The sequence below is a fragment of the Pelophylax lessonae genome (assembly GCF_965119305.1).
Source record: "Pelophylax lessonae genome assembly, chromosome: 9".
NCBI classification, from domain to species: Eukaryota; Metazoa; Chordata; class Amphibia; order Anura; family Ranidae; genus Pelophylax; species Pelophylax lessonae.
This window is the reverse complement of record NC_138776.1, coordinates 260,135,044-260,157,059: the sequence shown is the minus strand read 5'-3', so window position 1 is coordinate 260,157,059 and position 22,016 is coordinate 260,135,044. Positions and strand designations below refer to the sequence as shown.

At 45.0% G+C, this 22,016-nt stretch overlaps 2 protein-coding genes across 2 annotated transcripts in view; both read right to left on the bottom strand.

Annotated features, from left to right (window-relative positions):
* LOC309564412 (uncharacterized protein) overlaps positions 1-22,016 on the bottom strand; it is a 1,531,146-nt gene that overhangs the window by 142,954 nt on the left and 1,366,176 nt on the right.
* The window catches only part of LOC309563468 (uncharacterized protein), a gene marked incomplete at its 3' end in the record, with an annotated part of 49,189 nt that continues 33,274 nt past the window's right edge, over positions 6,102-22,016 (bottom strand). The window contains exon 7 of the mRNA XM_082267859.1: positions 6,102-7,912. Within this exon, the coding sequence (XP_082123985.1) occupies positions 6,102-7,912 (1,811 nt within the window). The remainder of the gene's footprint in view (positions 7,913-22,016) is intronic.

The window sequence follows — 22,016 nt, the reverse complement described above, 5'->3', positions numbered from 1 at the left end:
TTCAATTAGGGGTGTACTCACTTTTGTTGCCAGCGGTTTAGACATTAATGGCTGTGTGTTGAGTTATTTTGAGGGGACAGCAAATTAACATGGTTATACAAGCTGTACACTCACTACTTTACATTGTAGCAAAGTGTAATTTGTTCAGTGTTGTCACATGAAAAGATAGAATAAAATATGTACAAAAATGTGAGGGGTGTACTCACTTTTGTCAGATACTGTGTTGATTATAAAAAAAAAAACAACAATAACAATATTAGGTGCTCAAAGTAGCTAGAAACCAAGGATGTGGAAGTAAGGATTAAAACAAGAGAATACATAGAAATTGCCTCTCACAGCTTACAATACATATATACGTAGGTCTACATGCCCAGTCCTACCTACCTGATCATGGTCTGGGATGTTGTGATCCTTCTGTACGGAATCCCAAAAATATAGAGGATGGGGACATCTTTCACCCTAAACCCCAAAGGTGATAAAATAAATTCATAAACTGGAGCAAGAGATTGCAGAGAAAAATATTATCTCATAGCTTATAATACATATATAGGGCTACATGTCCATTCCTACCTACCTGAACCTCGTGAGGGTTGGCGTGATCCTTCTGTATGGAATCCCAAAAAAACAGAGGAGGGGGGCATCTCTCACCCTAAACCCCAAAGGTGATAAAATATATTTATAAATTGGAGCAAGAAATTACAGAGAAAAATATAATCTCGTAGTTTACAATACATATATAGGTCTACACGCCAAATCCTACCTACCTGAACCTCGTGAGGGTTGGCGTGATCCTTCTGTATGGAATCCCAAAAAAACAGAGGAGGGGGGCATCTCTCACCCTAAACCCCAAAGATGATAAAATACATTTATAAAATGGAGCAAGAAATTAGAGAGAAAAATATCATCTGATAGCTTAAAACACATATGAGTTCTATTTGCTCCGTCCCACCAACCTGATGATGGTGAGGGATGGTGTGATCTTCCTGTGTGGAATCCCGGGAATACAGAGGACAGGGACATCTCTCTGGTGGGTTTCCGTTACTGGATCCATCTACCTGATGATGATGAGGGATGGTGTGATCTTCCTGTGTGGAATCCTGGGAATACAGAGGACCACCCTCCTCCATAGACTGCTGATCCCCAAACATCTCTTCTTTTTCTACTTTAACCTCAACCTTGATGTCTTTCAGTTCTTCACCCTAAAGTACAAATATGATAGAATGGATGTGTAAAAGGAAACAAAGGATGAATGTTATCTCAAAGCGTAGAAATCTACAACGTAGAGTTCTGGTTGCTCAGTCCCATCTACCTGATGATGGTGAGGGATGGTGTGACCTTCCTGTGTGGAATCCCAGGAATACAGAGGACGGGGACATCTCTCTGGTGGGTTCCCATTACTGGATCCATCTGTAGGAAACACACACACTGACTGAATACATTGTTTCTATGTGTTTATCAGATGATGGGGGATCTAGGTGGACCCTCCGTACTGCTCTCTCCTTTACAATAAAGTCTCCTCTTACCCGGTGATGTGAGGGGCGGCTGATTCTCCATCATGACGTCCTTGTAGAGATCCTTGTGTCCTTCTAAATACTCCCACTCCTTCATGGAGAAATAGACAGTGACATCCTGACACCTTATAGGAACCTGACACACACAATGATACAGTCACCATCCAGACATGTCAGAACTATTGTGAAGAAATTGACATATTTTGCATAATGGCATATGAAAATTTAAGAACTGAATAAGCCCCAAAAACTTTACTGGGTGTAAATATAAAATAATATCTTATTACCTCCTCTGCTGCCAGTTCCAGCAATGTCTCCTCTCTATTTCCTCCCAAATCACCTGGAAATTCCTATTTAACCCCTACATCACTTCCTGCACACAAGATACCTTACTTCCTGTCTGTATATCACTTCCTGTCTGCACATGATATCACTTCCTGTGTCTGTACATTCACACTCTTTCTATCTCCATGTTTCACGCAATATACCGTAATAGGAAAAGATCTCCACCTTGACAGTAATGTCATTAAAGGGGGAGTCCCATCTATTTTCAGTATGTGAATATTATAAGATAACACGGCATTGGCTGAATTGCCGGGTTTTCTTTCCATATTTTTTTTCCTCCCTTGCATTGTGTGTTGATGTGTCTGTAATGTCTCGTTCGTACACACGATCAGCTAATTGGGCGACTTATCGTTCGCATTTGTTGCGTGATACTAGTATCCAATTCAACAATGTGTACTAAACCTATGATTTTTTTTTTCTCTGACAGCTCTCCCCCCACCACCCACATTACATTCTCCGACAGCTCTCCCCCACCATCCACACTACATTCTCCGACAGCTCTCCTCCACCATCCACACTACATTCTCCGACAGCTCTCCCCCACTATCCACAATACATTCTCCGACAGCTCTCCTCCACCATCCACACTACATTCTCCGACAGCTCTCCTCCACCATCCACACTACATTCTCCGACAGCTCTCCCCCACCATCCACACTACATTCTCCGACAGCTCTCCTCCACCATCCACACTACATTCTCCGACAGCTCTCCCCCACCATCCACACTACATTCTCCGACAGCTCTCCTCCACCATCCACACTACATTCTCCGACAGCTCTCCTCCCCACCATCCACACTACATTCTCCGACAGCTCTCCTCCACCATCCACACTACATTCTCCGACAGCTCTCCTCCACCATCCACACTACATTCTCCGATAGCTCTCCCCCCATTATCCACACTACATTCTCCGACAGCTCTCCTCCACCATCCACGCTACATTCTCCGACAGCTCTCCTCCACCATCCACACTACATTCTCCAACAGCTCTCCCCCATCATCCACACTACATTCTCCGACAGCTTTTCCCCCACCATCAACACTACATTCTCCGACAGCTCTCCCCCCATTATCCACACTTCATTCTCCGACAGCTCTCCTCCACCATCCACACTACATTCTCCGACAGCTCTCTTCCACCATCCACACTACATTCTCCAACAGCTCTCCCCCATCATCCACACTACATTTTCCGACAGCTCTCCCCCACCATCCACACAACATCCTCCGACAGTTCTCCCTCCACCATCCACACTACATTCTCCGACAGCTCTCCTCCACCATCCACACTGCATTCTCCAACAGCTCTCCTCCCACCATCCATACTACATTCTCTGACAGCTCTCCTCCACCATCCACACTACATTCTCTGACAGTTCTCCCCCCAAAATCCACACTACATTCTCCGACAGCTCTCCACCATCCACACTACATTCTCCGACAGCTCTCCTCCACCATCCACACTACATTCTCCGATAGCTCTCCCCCCATTATCCACACTACATTCTCCGACAGCTCTCCTCCACCATCCATACTACATTCTCCGACAGCTCTCCTCCACCATCCACACTACATTCTCCGATAGCTCTTCCCTTCATTATCCACACTACATTCTCCCACAGCTCTCCTCCACCATCCATACTACATTCTCCGACAGCTCTCATCCCACCATCCACACTACATTTTCCGACAGCTCTCCCCCACCATCCACACTACATTCTCTGACAGTTCTCCCTCCACCATCCACACTACATTCTCCGACAGCTCTCCTCCACCAACCACACTGCATTCTCCGACAGCTCTCCTCCCACCATCCATACTACATTCAGTTTTTTAAAGTTACCATTTTTTGCCCACAATAGTTTGGGTAATGAAGATTTTTATTTTTTTTCCACAAAATTGTCATATGAAAAAGTTATTTATTACACATGGCATAGATAAACTTGCAATTACACCCCAAAATATATTCTGCTACTCCTCCTGAGTATGGCGATACCACATGGGAGAGACTTATTCACAGCCTGGCCACATACAGAGGCAGATGTTGACTGGTACAGATGTGGCAGATCACGGACAGATGATCATAGACAGATGAGGCAGATGATGTGCGCCAGATGATCATGGACAGATGTGGCAGATGATTACAGACAGGTGTGGCAGATGATCACTTGCAAATTATGTGTGCCAGATGATCACAAGTTATTTATTACACATGGCATAGATAAACTTGCAATTACACCTCAAAATATATTCTGATACTCCTCCATAGTATGGCGATACCACATGGGAGAGACTTTTTCACAGCCTGGACACATACAGAGGCCCAACATCCAAGTAGCACCGTCTGGCATTCTAAAGGCATAAATTGAACATTTCATTTCCTGAGTAACTACCACATTTTTTAAGGGCCTGTGACAGATGTTGATCACTGGGACGTGGCAGATGTTGACTGGTACAGATGTGGCAGATCATGGACAGATGTGGCAGATGATCACAGATGTGGCAGATGATTACAGACAGGCGTGGCAGATGATCATGGACAGGTGTGGCAGATGATCACTGGCAGATGTGGCAGATGATGTGCGCCAGATGATCATGGACAGATATAGTTGGAGAAAAATCACAGGCGCCAAACTAAGTGCAGCATGAAGGGTTTAATGAATAAAAACACAAGTCATAGTACTCACAAACAGGCGTAAGGCATTATCCATGGGATTCATAATAAGGATCGTCACTCCAGTGCTAGTTTCAGGATGTTTCATTGCTTATTATTAATATTTTTCTCCATGGAACCTTTGGGTCCCTAATTTGCCTTTTGCGCCAGTAATACGTTTCTTTGTTCACGGACAAATATGGCAGAAGATTACAGACAGGTGTGGCAGATGATCAGTGGCAGATGTGGCATATGATGTGCGCCAGATGATTACGGACAGATGTGGCAGATGATTACAGACAGGTGTGGCAGATGATCACTGGCAGATGATTATGGACAGATGTGACAGATTATCATGGACAGATGTGACAGATGTTTACTGTAATAGATTAATTTACTGGGACAGATGTGTGACAGGTGTTTTCACTGTGTTGGGGACACTAGCTGGGTCATCAGTGAGTAAAAAGCAATAAAACAGCTCAATACTCACTGATCCCCGGCTGACAGTACAGAACCACTCTCCTTCTACTCACTGTGTGAGAAGCAAAGCCATTCTTTGTTACCCTGGCTGTGTTGACATTACATGACGACGGGCACATTCATGTGATCAGGAGGACCAATCACTGAGCCCTCCTGCCGAGCAGGGTTGTGCTGTGTCCGGGGGACACCGGCACACTGAGATCACACAGCTGCGCGTGCATGCGGCCGCACGATTTCCCTCCTTCTGAAGGACGTTCAGGAACGTCCACTGGTGGGAGGAGGTTAAAGCAATCTACTGAGCTAGCCAGAACCAGCTCTTGAGGGAATCTATTCCGCATTTTCACAGCTCTTACTGTGAAGGAACCTTTCTGTATTTGGAGATGAGATCTCTTTTCCTCTGTGATGACCCTAAAGTGAATAACTCACACCAAGTTCACTATATGGAGCCCTTATGCATTGTCACCATGCTAGTTTGTTGCCTAAAGGTTGGAAAAATTACATGGCTAGCTATTCAAGTGTCAGATTCGCTCAGTGCTGGTTCGAATTAGGACTGTATTACTATAATTGAATTTTTATGGCTATAGAATGATCACACCACCACCTAAAAAACTTAAATATTTTCACTATGTACCCAACATATGGTGATGTGCATTGTACATCACTAAGCCTATCTGCCCCCTTGGACAATCTGAGACTCATGATATTAAACTTGTTCCCATGTCTGCTTATATGTACCCCCGTAACCTTAAATAAGGGGCTACAACTCTCCGTGCTGTATGTTTGTTAAATGTCTAAAATGAAAGAAAGAGGAACGGGAGACACAGCAAAGAGGGGGTAGAAACTGTAGCAGACACATTCCACCATTGAAGAGGCAATTAGAAGGCAAAAGAAGACTCGGCCCATTAAACTCCGCCTACAAATTTAATATGACTTTTGTAGGATACGCCCCCTTTAGAATCAAAATATTTTCTTTCTACAATAGTGTTATGGATTCGTTCGTTCCATCAGTATAGAAAACCATTATACATTTGTCAAAAGACTCGCCAAGTGCATTTCCTCTGAAGTCTAGTTCGAGTTCTTTTTTCTGTAGATTTCCCACACCCTGAAATTATTGAGGACACAGTGCGGCGTGAGTGTCCTGATGTGTAACAAGGGTGTCTTTTTGATTGAAAGATTTCCCGCACTCAGTACATGAATAAGGACGCTCGCCTGTGTGAGTAAGCTGGTGTCTAACAAGGCCTCCTTTTTTAGTGAAAGATTTCCCGCACTCTGAACACGAATAAGGACGCTCACCTGTGTGAATTATCTGATGTATAACTAAGCTTCCTTTAGTAGTAAAAGATTTCCCGCACTCTGAACACGAATGCTGACCTGTGTGTTTTCTCTGATGATCAGTCAGGTTCTCTTTTTTAGAGAAAGATCTGCCGCACTCTGGACATAAATAGGGACGCTCTCCTGTGTGAATTCTACGGTGTCTAAGAAGTACGTTTTTCTCAGTGAAGGATTTTCCGCACTGTAAACAGGAATAAGGACGCTCGCCCGTGTGAATTTTCAGGTGTTTAGCAAGGACTCCTGTTTGAGCAAAGGATTTCCCGCACTCTGAACAGGAATAAGGACGTTCACCTGTGTGACTTCTCTGATGTTTAGCAAGGTCTCCTTTATGATTGAAAGATTTCCCGCACTCTGAACACGAATAGGGGTGCTCACCTGTGTGAATTCTCTGATGTTTAACAAGGTCTCCTTTATAAGCAAAAGATTTCCCGCACTCTGAACATAAATAAGGACGCTCACCAGTATGAATTCTCTGGTGTTTAACAAAGTCTCCTTTATGAATGAAAGATTTCCCGCACTCAGAACATGAATAAGGACGTTCACCCGTGTGAATTCTGTTATGTTTAACAAGGTCTCCTTTATAATTGAAAGATTTCCCGCACTCAGAACATGCATAGGGATGCTCACCTGTGTGAGTTCTCTGATGTATAACAAGATCTACTTTATGAGTGAAGGATTTCCCGCACTCCAAGCATGAATAGGGACGTTCACCCGTGTGAATTCGCTGGTGTTTTATAAGATTATCTTTCTTAAAGAAAGATTTCCCGCACTCTGAACAAGAATAGGGACGCTCACCTGTGTGAATTTTCTGGTGTTTTATAAGATTATCTTTCTTAAAGAATGATTTCCCACACTCTGAACATGAATAGGTTCGCTCGCCCTTGTAATTTCTCTGATGTTCCTGTAAGTTCTCTTTTCTAGAGAAAGATTTCCCGCACTCGGAACACGAATACGGACGCTCACCTGTGTGAATTCTCTGGTGTTTTGCAAGGTTTCCTTTCTGAGCAAAAGACTGCCCACACTCTGAACACGAATACGGACGCTCACCCGTGTGAATTCTCTGGTGTTGCAAAAGGTTTCCTTTCTGAGCAAAAGACTTCCCACACTCTGAACAAGAATGCTCACCTGTGTGGACTCTCTGGTGTGCAACAAGACTTCCTTTTACAGTGAAAGATTTCCCGCACTCTGAACATGAATAAGGACGCTCGCCCGTGTGAATTCTCTGATGTTTGCCAAGGTATTCTTTATGAGTGAAACACTTCCCGCACTCTGAGCATGAAAATAGATGGTCATCTCCGAGAGCTCCTTCATGGGGTAAGGAAGATTCCTTGGGGTTAGAAGGATCTGTTGATCTATCTGCAGTGTGAGATCCTAAATGGATATTTGCAATCATAGTATGTGATTGGTGAGAAGATTCCCCCTGATCAGAGGGATCCATTGATGTCTCCGGACAGGAAGGTCTGTGATGGATATTTTGTGTATTTGGATTTCCTCCTGGAGGATCCTGTGTGATGACATTATCTTCTGACTTACAATCAGCAGATAATAGAAGATGTCTCTCCGAGGAATTCCCGACATCACATCCATCTGTTGGAAAGAAATGTAAAAAAAATGTCAGTTGGTCACAAATAACTGGAGTTTTAGCCCCTCCTCCCCGTCAGTGGAAATGCTGATCTAAATCCTGGGATCCTGTTTGCTCTGTTCACACAGAAGTCTACTTATAATCTACAAGCATCTAAATAGCCTGTTTATTCTGCCCCCCAGCTCCCCCAGGGGGGCAGAGATGGATGAGTGCTACTAAAAAAGAGGGGAGGGGTGGAGGACTGCACAGAGGGGAGTAAAACTGATAATGTATCATTTCTGGTACGTTGGGATCAACCCCGGGGCATACTGTAAGTATGTGGATATGGATTGTAGGTAGTATTGGGGGAACTGTATGCTGAAGCATTTATATTGTCTCACTTGTGGGTTACCGATATGGATTGTAGGCAGTACGGGGGGAACTGTATGCTAAAGCATTTATATTGTCTAACTTGTGGGTTACCGTCACCACCCCTTGGAGCCTACGCCTTTTTCTGACCCTTGCTGCTTACAAGGTAAAAATCAGTATTTTTTGCTAGAAAAATGGCAGTTGGTTACAAATAACTGGAATTTTAGCTGTTCCTCCTCACCAGTGGAAATGCCGATCTAAATCCTGGGATGATCCGGTTTGCTCTAGTCACACAGAAGTCTGCTTATAATCTACAAGCATCTAAATAGCCTGTTTATTCTGCCCCCCAGCCCCCCCAGGGGGGCAGAGATGGACAAGTGGTACTAAAAAAGAGGGGAGGGGTGGAGGACTGCATAGAGGGGAGAAAAACTGATAATGTATCTTTTGTGGTACGTTGGGACCAACCCCGGGGCATACAGTAAGTATGTTGATATGGATTGTAGGCAGTACGGGGGGGGGGGGGGACTGTACGCTGAAGCATTTATATTGTCTCACTTGTGGGTTACCGATAAGGATTGTAGGCAGTACGGGGAGAACTGTATGCTAAAGCATTTATATTGTCTCACTTGTGGGTTACCGATATGGATTGTAGGCAGTACGGGGGGAACTGTATGCTAAAGCATTTATATTGTCTCACTTGTGGGTTACCGATATGGATTGTAGGCAGTACGGGGAGAACTGTATGCTAAAGCATTTATGTTGTCTCACTTGTGGGTTACCGATATGGATTGTAGGCAGTACGGGGGGAACTGTACGCTGAAGCATTTATATTGTCTCACTTGTGGGTTACCGATATGGATTGTAGGCAGTACAGGGGGGAACTGTATGCTGAAGCATTTATATTGTCTCACTTTTGGGTTACCGTCACCACCAGTTGGAGCCTACGCCTATTTCTGACACTTGTTTCTTACAAGGTAAAAATCTGTATTTTATGCTGGAAAAATGTCAGTTGGTCACAAATAACTGGAATTTTAGCTCTTCCTCCTCACCAGTGCAAATGCCGATCTAAATCCTCAGATCCTGTTTGCCCTGTTCACACAGAAGTCTACTTATAATCTACAAGCATCTAAATAGCCTATTTATTCTGCCTCCCAGCTTCCCCAGGGGGGCAGAGATGGATGAGTGGTACTAAAAAAAGAAGAGGGGAATGGTGGAGGACTACACAAAGGGGAGTGAAACTGATAATGTATCTTTTGTGGTATGTTGGGACCAACATCGGGGCATACTGTAAGTATGTGGATATGGATTGTAGACAGTACGGGGGGAATGGGCATGCATTTTTGCATCCGTTGGCGCTCTAAGGGGTTAAAGGCCAAACTTCCTCCCCAGGCCCAACACTAGAAGGATAATGTCTGTTCACCTGCCAGTGACACCCGACCTGGCACTGGTTACAGAGACATTTTGAGGCATGGTCCCAAGGAGGGTTTCATGTCGCAGTGGGCCCCAAGTTAGGAGACCAGCTGCTCAGTAGAGTTGGCAAAGTGCAAGACAACTCCGAAAAAGGACTGGCCATCACCATTCCCTCTCCCAAACTGACTTCTCCTCCTCATCACGCTTTATTCCATAACCTCAACGGTTCAATGAATTCTACGTTTTGTTCCCCACTTCTCCCGATACACTGTAAATCACCTTCTCTTCAGAAGTAACACAGACGGTTACCCTTACCTAAAAACGTCTTTACTGAATAAAGTTATATTTACAGTTCTGTACCGGTTCCATGGAAGTACATATGAGCGATATACGGAATCAAAAGTTAGGGTTCATCCAGTGCCAAGCTACCCCTACCTACAGAACCCCAATAACCAGCAACCACTGTTCCCTCTCCCGAAATGGCAGTTCCTCCTTCTTATTACGCATCACTCCATGACATCAAAGGTTAACTGGATTGTACATTTAGTTCCCCAGTTTCCGTGTCTCTTACTTACTTGTGTGGATAGGTAGAGAAATGTCCTCCTGTTCACTTTTCATAATCATCCCAATTTCCTCCATGAACGGCTGATTACCCCCCACATACATCTCTACCTCTTCTTCTTTAACCTCAGCTTTTATATCAATCTGTTCTTCACCCTACACCGAAAATAATGGAAAACATCTACTAAAGTGGAACACCCGCCAGAAATAAAAGACACAAATGACAGCAGCTCTACATTACCTATATCAGTGATGGTGAACCTTGGCACCCCCAGATGTTTTGGAACTACATTTCCGATGATGCTCAACTACACTGCAGAGTGCATGAGTGTAACGGAACCGCCAATCCACACTGTGTTTGTGGTCTTCTGTCAGTATACGGCTTCCTTGCAGTCATGAACATATATACCAGATTTTCCCAGCCACCCCCATACAAAGCTAGCCAACAACTTAGCTTGTACTGGAATCACTCTTTATTGAACAGTCACATAGAATTTATATACATCATGTACCTCCCCCTCCTGATCATATTACCACACACAGGTCAGGGGTGCCTGATTATATTATCATATGCAAGTGAAATTGTACACAGAAACAGAATTAACCTGAACTAATTATCTAGCCACCTGGACAGAACAATGTGGGGCTCATTAACATTTAAAAATGGGACAGGCAGACTTAACACAATCCACATTCCACCTCAATAGATAGACAATAGGACAAGACTACCAATGACGGTCTGTCCGTCTCCTACATTAAAGTACATAGAATAAACATCTATGTAGTACATATTGCTATGAATATTTAGGAGTCAGATTTCATGGCAACAGGCTATAGATCTCACAGTGTAAAGTGGGATTAAATCTTCAAATTTCTTGAGAGTTATTGCTGACAAATATTACTGCCCCACTTGAAGCAATCCAAACCATTAAGTGTCTGTCTTTCACTCCCAGTAACGGTGAATACCGTCACAATGAGCATCATGGGAAATGTAGTTCCAAAACATCTGGGCTGCCAAGGTTCGCCGTAACTGACCTATATCATCATTAAATATGTTTTTTTTAATAAATATAAGCAATACAAGTACCTGAATGTGACCTGGTATCAGGCTCTTGCAGTACCTATACATAAGAGCTCAGATTTGGAGAGGGAGAAGTAGAACAGTGAGCCAATCAACTGTGCTGCAGTTATAACAAGGAACATACCAATAGCAGGAGAGCGCAGAGAGATGAGCTCATCAGTCTGCTGCTTCTCCCTTTACTGTCCAGTCACAGACTGGGGGAGGGACAGGACTGGCAGGTGTTACTGACCTGAATCAGTAAAAAAGCAAGTCTACTGCCTATTTCCTGTGAGCCTGGGAAGCCCGGGATTGTTCCCTAGTGGCACATCATCACATTGACCTGGACGTACAGGAGCGAAGAACAGCACCACCTCATTCAGTATTCACCCCCCCCCCCCCCCCGAACACAAGGAGAAGGAGGACCCATGATTACATGTAACTGGACTTGACCCACAGAAGAAAGGAACATATATTGCTTATAAAGGAATAAATAGATAAAAATTGGGGGTGAAAAAATATATGGTGATGAGACTAGCTGGAAACGGGGATGGGGGGTGTGGGGAGGAAAGACTGCAATTCAGATGTAGAAGTAAGCATTAAAACAAGATAATACACAGAAGAATGTCATCTCATAGCTTAGAATATATAACTAGGTCTACATGACCAGTCCCACCAACTAGAATCTAGTCAGGGATGGTGTGATCTCCCTTTATGGAATCCCAGGAATACAAATCTCTCACCCTAAACCCAAAAGATTATAAAATATATTTATAAAATGGAGCAAGACATTATATAGAAAAATATCATCCCATAGCTTAGAATACTTTTGAGTTCTAATTCTTCAGTCTGATGATCAGTACCTGATGATGGTGGGGGATGATGTGATCCTCCTGTATGGAATTCCGGGAATACAGAGGACCACCCTCCTCCATAGACTGCTGATCCCCAAATATATATTTTTCTTCCACTTTAACCTCAACTTTTATGTCTTTCTCTTCCTCACCCTAAAGTACAAATATGATAGAATGTATTTGTAAAAAGAAAAATAATTACATAAAAGAATGTCATCTCAAAGTTAGGAATTCTATATAAGTTCTAGTTGTTCAGTCCCACCTACCTGATGATGGTGAGGGATGGTGTGATCTTCCTGTGTGGAATCCCAGGAATATAGAAGACGGGGACATCTCTCTGGTCGGTTCCCATTACTGGATCCATCTGTAGGAAACACACACACTGACTGAATACATTGTTTCTATGTGTTTATCAGATGATGGGGGATCTAGGTGGACCCTCCGTACTGCTCTCTCCTTTACAATAAAGTCTCCTCTTACCCGGTGAAGTGAGGGGCGGCTGATTCTCCATCATGACGTCCTTGTAGAGATCCTTGTGTCCTTCTAAATACTCCCACTTCCAACTTTACTGGGGGAACATTCTGCACTGAAAGAGCAAAAACAATGTCATGTGACCTCCCAGAATCCTCCTTACCTCTCCGGTCAGGTGTGTGTTTTCATAATAGAGATAAGAGTGATGTCATGTGATCTCCCAGAATCCTCCTCACCTCTCGGGTCAGGTTTGTGTTTTCATAATAGAGATAAGAGTGATGTCATGTGACCTCCCAGAATCCTCCTCACCTCTCCGGTCAGGTCTGTGTTTTCATAAGAGATAAGAGTGATGTCATGTGACCTCCCAGAATCCTCCTCACCTCTCTGGTCAGGTCTGTGTTTCATTAATAGAGATAAGAGTGATGTCATGTGACCTCCCAGAATCCTCCTCACCTCTCCGTTCAGGTCTGTGTTTTATTAATAGAGATAAGAGTGATGTCATGTGACCTCCCAGAATCCTCCTCACCTCTCCGGTCAGGTCTGTGTTTTATTAATAGAGATAAGAGTGATGTCATGTGATCTCCCAGAATCCTCCTCACCTCTCCGGTCAGGTCTGTGTTTTCATAAGAGATAAGAGTGATGTCATGTGACCTCCCAGAATCCTCCTCACCTCTCTGGTCGGGTCTGTGTTTCATTAATAGAGATAAGAGTGATGTCATGTGACCTCCCAGAATCCTCCTCACCTCTCTGGTCAGGTCTGTGTTTCATTAATACAGATAAAAGAGTGATGTCATGTGACCTCCCAGAATCCTCCTCACCTCTCCGGTCAGGTCTGTGTTTTATTAATAGAGATAAGAGTGATGTCATGTGACCTCCCAGAATCCTCCTTACCTCTCCGGTCAGGTCTGTGTTTTATTAATGGAGATAAGAGTGAGGTCATGTGACTGCCAAGAATCCTCCTCACCTCCCTAGTCAGCAGGTACTGTAGATGACTTTAGGGTAAGGTTAAATGTATAATTCCAGCTAAAGCCTAACCAGTCTTAAAAGTTCTCCCTTTCCCCCCCTCCTAGCACCTTTACTAACTAACCTGTGGAATAAAAAATGTACATACTTATCTATTTGTACCCTGCTTCAGTCCGGTTACGTAATCTCTGTGGTTGTACCTGTGGCTGCAGAAGAATATAGGGAGCGCCCAACAATGGCTGTGAAAATTAGGAATAATAATATTTCTCATAGGCTGCCATGGCACAGCCATTAATTGTGGCTGACACAGGGGAGTCGGATCATGTGACCAGACCAGAGCAGGCTTAAAATAGGGAAGTATATACATCTTTATACACAGGTTAGTATAGGTGTTAGGAGGAGGTAGGGAACATTTTTAAGACTAGTTAGGCTTTAGCTGAAATTCTACTTTAATATCCTCTCAGTCATGTGACTCGGGTCCTCTTCCATCCTCATTGATGTTAATAAAATCATGTGTTCCATACAAGACTCTGATCTCTGTAGACAGATAATATAGCGACCTCGCTGGACATTATAACTTATAGATTCATTTTGAACCCTCCGTCCAAAAGTGAGGGAAGTTTTATATGCAATTAATAAAACCTTCACGTATGAGATGTGTTCAATAATTCTTCAAATATATTATGTTATATTTAATGTTTTTATTATATATATATATATATATACAGTATATATATATATATAAACATATATTTATAAAAAAAATATATAAAAAATATTGTATTACCTCCTCCGCTGCCAAAATCTTCTGTCTTCTTTCTTCCCACTCTCTGCTTTCACGCGGAACTTCTTATTTAGACTCTCAAATCACTTCCTGTTCATTTAGTACCTCACTTCCTGTCTGTATGTGACTTCCCATCTGCACCTGACATCACTTCCTGTCTCTGACTTCCTGTGTTTGTACAATCATGAACTTCCTCTTCCGTGTTCCACTGTTTTGCCGAAAAGTCCAACTTGCCGAGAACTCCAACCACGTCCCTTCGGTGACTGTACATAATGAATACTGTGTTTCCCCGAAAATAAGACCAGGTCCTATATTAATTTTGGCTACAAAAAACACACTAGGGCTTATTTTCAGGGGGTATCTTGTTTATTTATGGTATGTACAATCATTTACATTTATTCAAATAAAAGTGTGTGTGGGGGATAATAAGACTGTGAGGGGACATTAGAGTGTAAGCTCCTCTGGTACAGAGACTGATATGACTGTGGGGGAGGGGACATGAGAGTGTAAGCTCCTCTGGTACAGAGACTGATGTGACTGGCTCAGTGATCTCTGTACAGCACTGCGGTATATGTCAGAGATATATAAACGTATAATAATAATAGTGTGTGACTGTGGGGGAGGGGACATTAGAGTGTAAGCTCCTCTGGTACAGAGACTGATGTGACTGTGGGGGAGGGGACATTAGAGTGTAAGCTCCTCTGGTACAGAGACTGATGTGACTGGCTCAGTGATCTCTGTACAGCACTGCGGTATATGTCACAGCTATATAAATGTATAATAATAATAGTGTGTGACTGTGGGGGAGGGGACATTAGAGTGTAAGCTCCTCTGGTACAGAGACTGATGTGACTGGCTCAGTGATCTCTGTACAGCACTGCGGTAAATGTCAGAGCTATATAAATGTATAATAATAATAGTGTGTGACTGCGGTGAGGTCTGTGGTGAGTCTCTGTGGTGACTCTGATCCCACCCTGTGATTGGTTCCTCTGAAGAGAGTGCAGCTAATCGCAGTGGAGAGGTCTGAGGTAAATCTCTATGGAAAGCAGAATCTGCCCTGTGATTGGTTTGGTTGGTGTGGAGGGAGTGCAGCCAATGACAGTGGAGGAGGAGTGAAGCGGGAACTCTGAGGTGATGATGTGAGGTGTCCGGCTCTCCTATGACTAAATTCTCCATTTTGTTTTACATCGGTGACAGAAGTGACGGTGGAATGGGTTCTGTTTTCTGTCACAGGAAATGTGGTAAAGGTAAAATAATATCAGAGTCACATTTTTATATCCCTCTATATGTATATGTAGTGTCTGCTGGAGGTAAAAGACATCACAGTGACCATGGAGGAAGAGGACGGACATGACGGGGGGAGGTTACTGGGTGTAAATATAAAATAATATCGTATTACCTCCTCTGCTGCCAGTTCCAGCAATGTCTCCTCTCTACTTCCTCACAACCTTCTGTGTGTTTGTTATCACCAGCTACTGGAAGTGTGAGTTTTGCAGCCTCCAATATTGTGTATCTTCAATGCTGCTGAAGGTAAACCAATCCCCTCCTGGTGTAGCACCTGGTGATAGATTAGGTTGTACATAGTTTTTGTAGTGTAGGTAAATTGTTTAGCCTGGCTGGCGGCCAAGCCTGTGCTTGAATCTGGGTCAGGGTGAGTGACTCATCAGGCAGCCCCTTTGGTACCTCCCCCTACTTGCTGGAACCTTGGAGAAGTTTCAAGCAGATTGGGAGGGAGGTTAGGAGTACTGATAAGGGCCCCAGCCATTACCCGGCCAAATGGGCTGGCAGGGGATGGGCACCTCTTAAATACTCTGGGTCAGTCTAGCATGGGAGAGTGGAGTTCGGGTGGAAGCTGGAGGAGGACTGCTGAGGAGGCTGTCAATGGCCCTTGAGGGTAGCCCCCTAGTCTGGGGGATGACCTCAGGCCTGGGGCTCGGGTGCTGGAGGGAACCTCTCAAAATACATGGAGGAGTCCTGTCCAGAGGCACGGAAGCAAGAGTGAGGACAGCAGGAGTCAGCGAGCACGTCCAGGAGATTTCCAGAGAGAAGACATCCGGGTGGCTAGTGAGTGTGACAGTCTGGGTGGACTGTGGGAAGTAGCCAGGAGGGCTATTGAAAGGGGCAGCTGTGGCCAGGTGGGTTGTCAGCGCCTGAAGAGGTCGTGCTGGGATCAGTAGCCACAGGAATGTAGCTGGATGCTGGGACTTTTTTCTACACACCAAAGGGGCCCACGGTCCCTGTCTGTAAAGGGCTTTTGCTGGATCTGGCCTTTCCAGATCCCTTAAACAGTGCTCCAGCCTGAGTTGTTCTGCAGGCAAGTGATGTGCTGGAGGAAGAAGATTGTACATAGAGAGTGTATATAGGTAAAGTGTCCATGAAAAGACTTTTGTTCCAGTCAAGTGGGCATTCCATAATAATCTCATTCTCATCCGCAAATACCCTAATAAAATACAAAACAAAGTTGTTGGACTGTTTCTCTGACTTAAGTGTGCCTGTGGAGAAGTCGTGTGCCCGGCTGTGCAGAGTGGGGAATCCCTATTCACCAGCGGCTCCTACGGGGATGCCCTACACTGGTATTTACTATTCATTGTAAATAGGCAGAGACTCTATATGTGACTGCTTTGGGAGGGGAGGGGCGCAGGGACACTGTATATGTGGCTATTCTGTGTCACTTTAGTTAAGTTACAATTATACATTAGCAGGGTTAATTAACAGGAATTATGTATTGTAAGTCATAGGACTTCCCCCTACGTGTTGCGTCACAGGACTTGGAAGTCCGTGTGATCTACTGCATAGGACAAGGTCTGATGAAGCAGTTCCCAAAAGTGACACCTCATTTGTGTTGATAGTAGCCCTTGCTCGGTGTCTCCTGTGGTAGGATGAGTAGCTTCGAGAGTGAGTGGGGACCTTGAGGCCATCTAGCCTGTATGGCCTATAGTATCCAATTAGTACTGTATACTGTACTGTAGGTCACATATGATAGGTGAGCCTGAATCCGATGGGAGTGGGAATACACATGGTGCTACTTTCTTCACTCAAAGGGATGGTATAAATGGACATTTACATTTGAGGAGTTCATTGAAACTGATTATAGGTCACTGTGTGAAGATTCAGTGTTTCACAATGAATTCAAACACAACATGGATATTTTTGTTAAATACAGTGGATTAGTGCTGGCTGCACCTCACCCGGAGAGATGCCCATATTTTAGGCTTTGCGAGAAAGGTGGAGCTGTAGCCAGCACTGACAGAATAATATTTTTTTTAGTGTACCGGGAGGAAGGGCAATGTGTAGAGTGTGGCAGCGTGTACAGATGAGGAGGCGAGCAATAGAAGCATAGACCACAGGCAGAGAAAACCAGATAGCACAGATGTTTCTGCAGTTGCGGCCTACTGCCAAGTTGCCTCCAGTGGGTGGGGGGGGGGGGGGGGGCATGATGATGAGGTCTCTGACTGTACTCGGATGGCAGATATTGAGAAGGAGAAAAGTGAGGGGGAGGCACAACATCAGTGAGGCAGGTATTTGTCACACATGCCGTAGATTCCCAATCTGCCGTAGATTCCCAATCTGTTGGTATTTACAACCTTGATTTATTTTTGGAAAATTAAATCTTATACACTGCTCAAAAAAATTAAAGGAACACTTGGAAACCACATATGATCTACATGTTGAAAAATCTCATGCTGGATATCTATACTGATATGGACTAGGTAATGTGTTCAGAAGGAAAGGATGCCACATTGTTCGATGGAAATGAAAATGATCCCCCTACAGAGGGCTGAATTTAAAGACACACCGATAATCACAATGAAAAAATGATGCAGCAGGCTAGTCCATTTTGCTCAAATTTCATTGCAGCAACTCAAAATGGTACTCAGTAGTTTGTATGGCCCCCACGTGCTTCTTTGCATGCTTGACAACGTCGGGCATGCTCCTAATGAGATGACGGATGGTGTCCTGGGGTATTTCCTCCAAGATCTGGACCAGGGCATCACTGAGCTCCAGAACAGACTGATGTGCAACCTGGCAGTGTCGGATGGACCAAAACAGAATGTCCCAGAGGTGTTCTATTGGATTTTGGTCAGGCGAGCGTGGGGACCATTCAATGGTATCAAAACCTTCATCCTCCAGGAACTGGCTGCATACTCTCTCCACATGAGGCCGGGCATTGTCGTGCACCAGGAGGAAACCAGGACCCACTGCACCAGTGTGGGATCTGACAATGGGTCCAAGGAGTTCATCCAGATACCTAATGGCAGTAAGGGTGCCATTGTCTAGCCTGTAGAGGTCTGTGCGTCCCTCCATGGATACGCCTCCCCAGACCATCACAAAACCGGTCATGCTGAACGATGTTACAGGCAGCATAATGTTCTCCACGGCTTCTCCAGACCCTTTCACGTCTGTCACATGTGCTCAGGGTGAACCTGCTCTCATCTGTGAAAAGCACAGGGTGCCAGTGGTGGACCTGCCAATTCTGGTGTTCAATGGCAAATGCCAATCGAGCTCCACGGTGCCCGGCAGTGAGAACAGGGCCCACTAGAGGATGTCAGGCCCTCAGGCCACCCTCATGAAGTCTGTTTCTGATTGTTTGGTCAGAGACATTCACACCAGTGTCCTGCTGGAGGTCATTTTGTAGGGCTCTGGCAGTGCTCATCCTGTTCCTCCTTGTACAAAGGAGCAGATACCAGTCCTGCTGATAGGTTAAGGACCTACTTTGGCCCTGTCCAGCTATCTTAGAGTAACTGTCTGACTCGTGGAATCTGCTCCATGCTCTTGAGATACAGCAAATCTTCTGGCAATGGCATGTATGGAGGTGCCATCCTGGAGGAGTTGGAATACCTGTGCGACTCTATATGGTCCAGGTATTGCATCATGCTACCAGTAGTGACACTGACCCTAGCCAAATGCAAAAATAGTGAACAACAGTCAGAAAAGATAACCCCCTCTGCTACTTAACTGACCAGATCAATATCCCAGGAGTTTCAATGACTTGATGCTATACTCTGATTAAAAAGTGTACCTTTATTTTTTTTAGCAGTGTATTTAGCTGCAATCTACTTGCTCTCTCTCAGAAAAAGCAACTTTGCCAAAAAGGAATACGAACTTGTCAACACATCTGTCAATGTTTTCTTTATTAGGTCTGTGTAAAAGGAATCCAGTTTTTTTGGTTTAGTTGCAATCCATTTACAATCTCTCTATGAAGATGCATCCTAATCAACTGAAGGCTTAGTAAGTGTGGTGAACTTCTATTCAATGTTTAAATTTTATACAAAAAAAAAAACTTTTTTGTTTCAGATTCATCAATCATGCTCAATCGCTCAAAGGTGTGTAATAGGGTTGATATCCCTGGAGGTGTCTGTAACATGAAGCATGATTTGGCATTGCAAATCCACCATCCTCACTACATTTTCCGACAGCTCTCCCCCACCATCCACACTACATTCTCCGACAGCTCTCCTCCACCATCCACACTACATTCTCTGACAGCTCTCCTCCCACCATCCACACTACATTCTCCAACAGCTCTCCCCCCACCATCCACACTACATTCTCCGACAGCTCTCCTCCACCATCCACACTGCATTCTCCAACATCTCTCCTCCACCATCCACACTGCATTCTCTGACAGCTCTCCTCCCACCATCCACACTACATTCTCCGACAGCTCTCCTCCACCATCCACACTACATTCTCCGACAGCTCTCCTCCACCATCCACACTGCATTCTCCAACATCTCTCCTCCACCATCCACACTGCATTCTCCGACAGCTCTCCTCCACCATCCACACTACATTCTCTGACAGCTCTTCTCCACCATCCACACTACATTCTCCGACAGCGCTCCTCCACCATCCACACTACATTCGCCGACAGCTCTCCTCCACCATCCACACTACATTCTCCGACAGCTCTCCCTCCACCATCCACACTATATTCTCTGACAGCTCTCCTCCCACCATCCACACTACATTCTCCGACAGCTCTCCTCCACCATGCACACTACATTCTCCGACATCTCTCCTCCACCATCCACACTACATTCTCTGACCGTTGTCCTCCCACCATCCACACTACATTCTCCGACAGCTCTCCTCCACCATCCACACTATTCTCCGACAGCTCTCCTCCACCATCCACACTACATCCGCCGACAGCTTTCCTCCACCATCCACACTACATTCACCGACAGCTCTCCTCCACCATCCACACTACATTCGCCGACAGCTCTCCTCCATCATCCACACTACATTCTCCGACAGCTCTCCCTCCACCATCCACACTATATTCTCTGACAGCTCTCCTCCCACCATCCACACTACATTCTCCGACAGCTCTCCTCCACCATGCACACTACATTCTCCGACATCTCTCCTCCACCATCCACACTACATTCTCTGACCGTTCTCGTCCCACCATCCACACTACATTCTCCGACAGCTCTCCTCCACCATCCACACTATTCTCCGACAGCTCTCCTCCACCATCCACACTACATTCGCCGACAGCTCTCCTCCACCATCCACACTACATTCGCCGACAGCTCTCCTCCACCATCCACACTACATTCGCCGACAGCTCTCCTCCATCATCCACACTACATTCTCCGACAGCTCTCCTCCCACCATCCACACTACATTCGCCGACAGCTCTCCTCCACCATCCACACTACATTCGCCGACAGCTCTCCTCCACCATCCACACTACATTCGCCGACAGCTCTCCTCCACCATCCACACTACATTCGCCGACAGCTCTCCTCCACCATCCACACTACATTCTCCGACAGCTCTCCTCCACCAACCACAATACATTCTCCGACATCTCTCCTCCACCATCCACACTACATTCTCCGACATCTCTCCTCCACCATCCACACTACATTCTCTGACAGCTCTCCTCCCACCATCCACACTACATTCTCCGACAGCTCTCCTCCACCATCCACACTACATTTTTTCCGACAGTTCTCTTCCACCATCCACACTGCATTCTCCGACAGCTCTCCTCCACCATCCACACTACATTCTCCGAGAGCTCTCCTCCACCATCCACACTACATTCTCCGACAGCTCTCCTCCCACCATCCACACTACATTCTCCGACAGCTCTCCCCCCACCATCCACACTACATTCTCCTACAGCTCTCCTCCACCATCAACACTACATACTTTGAAAGCTCCGCCCACGTTCATTTTCTGACAGCTCACTCCACACTGCCTGCAGCAAACTCTCTTGCCTACCCCCCCCCCCCCCCCAATGCAATTACTGCAGCATTCCTTTGAGTGGTCTATAAGGGTGATTTTACCCAGCTGACCACCAGTGGAAGGAACATTCTTTCCAATGAGCACCAATTTAAGGAAGTCTTTCCACACTGACCACATACGTCCTTCAATATTCTTCACTGTCTACCAATGTAAAGGAATTTCTACATTCAGTAGGTTAGATCTGTATACTGTACAAGCTTTTCAGCAGAACACAAAAAAAAAAAGACAGAGCTGTAGTTATTGTATTTTTTTTTTTATTTCGTATTTGTTGTTGCCATTGCTTGTTTCTTCCCGTAAATTAATAAAATTGTCCATGTATTGCCACAATTGCAAGTTTGTTACCCACAGATTGGGCAATTTACATGGCTAGCTTTACAAATATTTGAGTAGCCCAG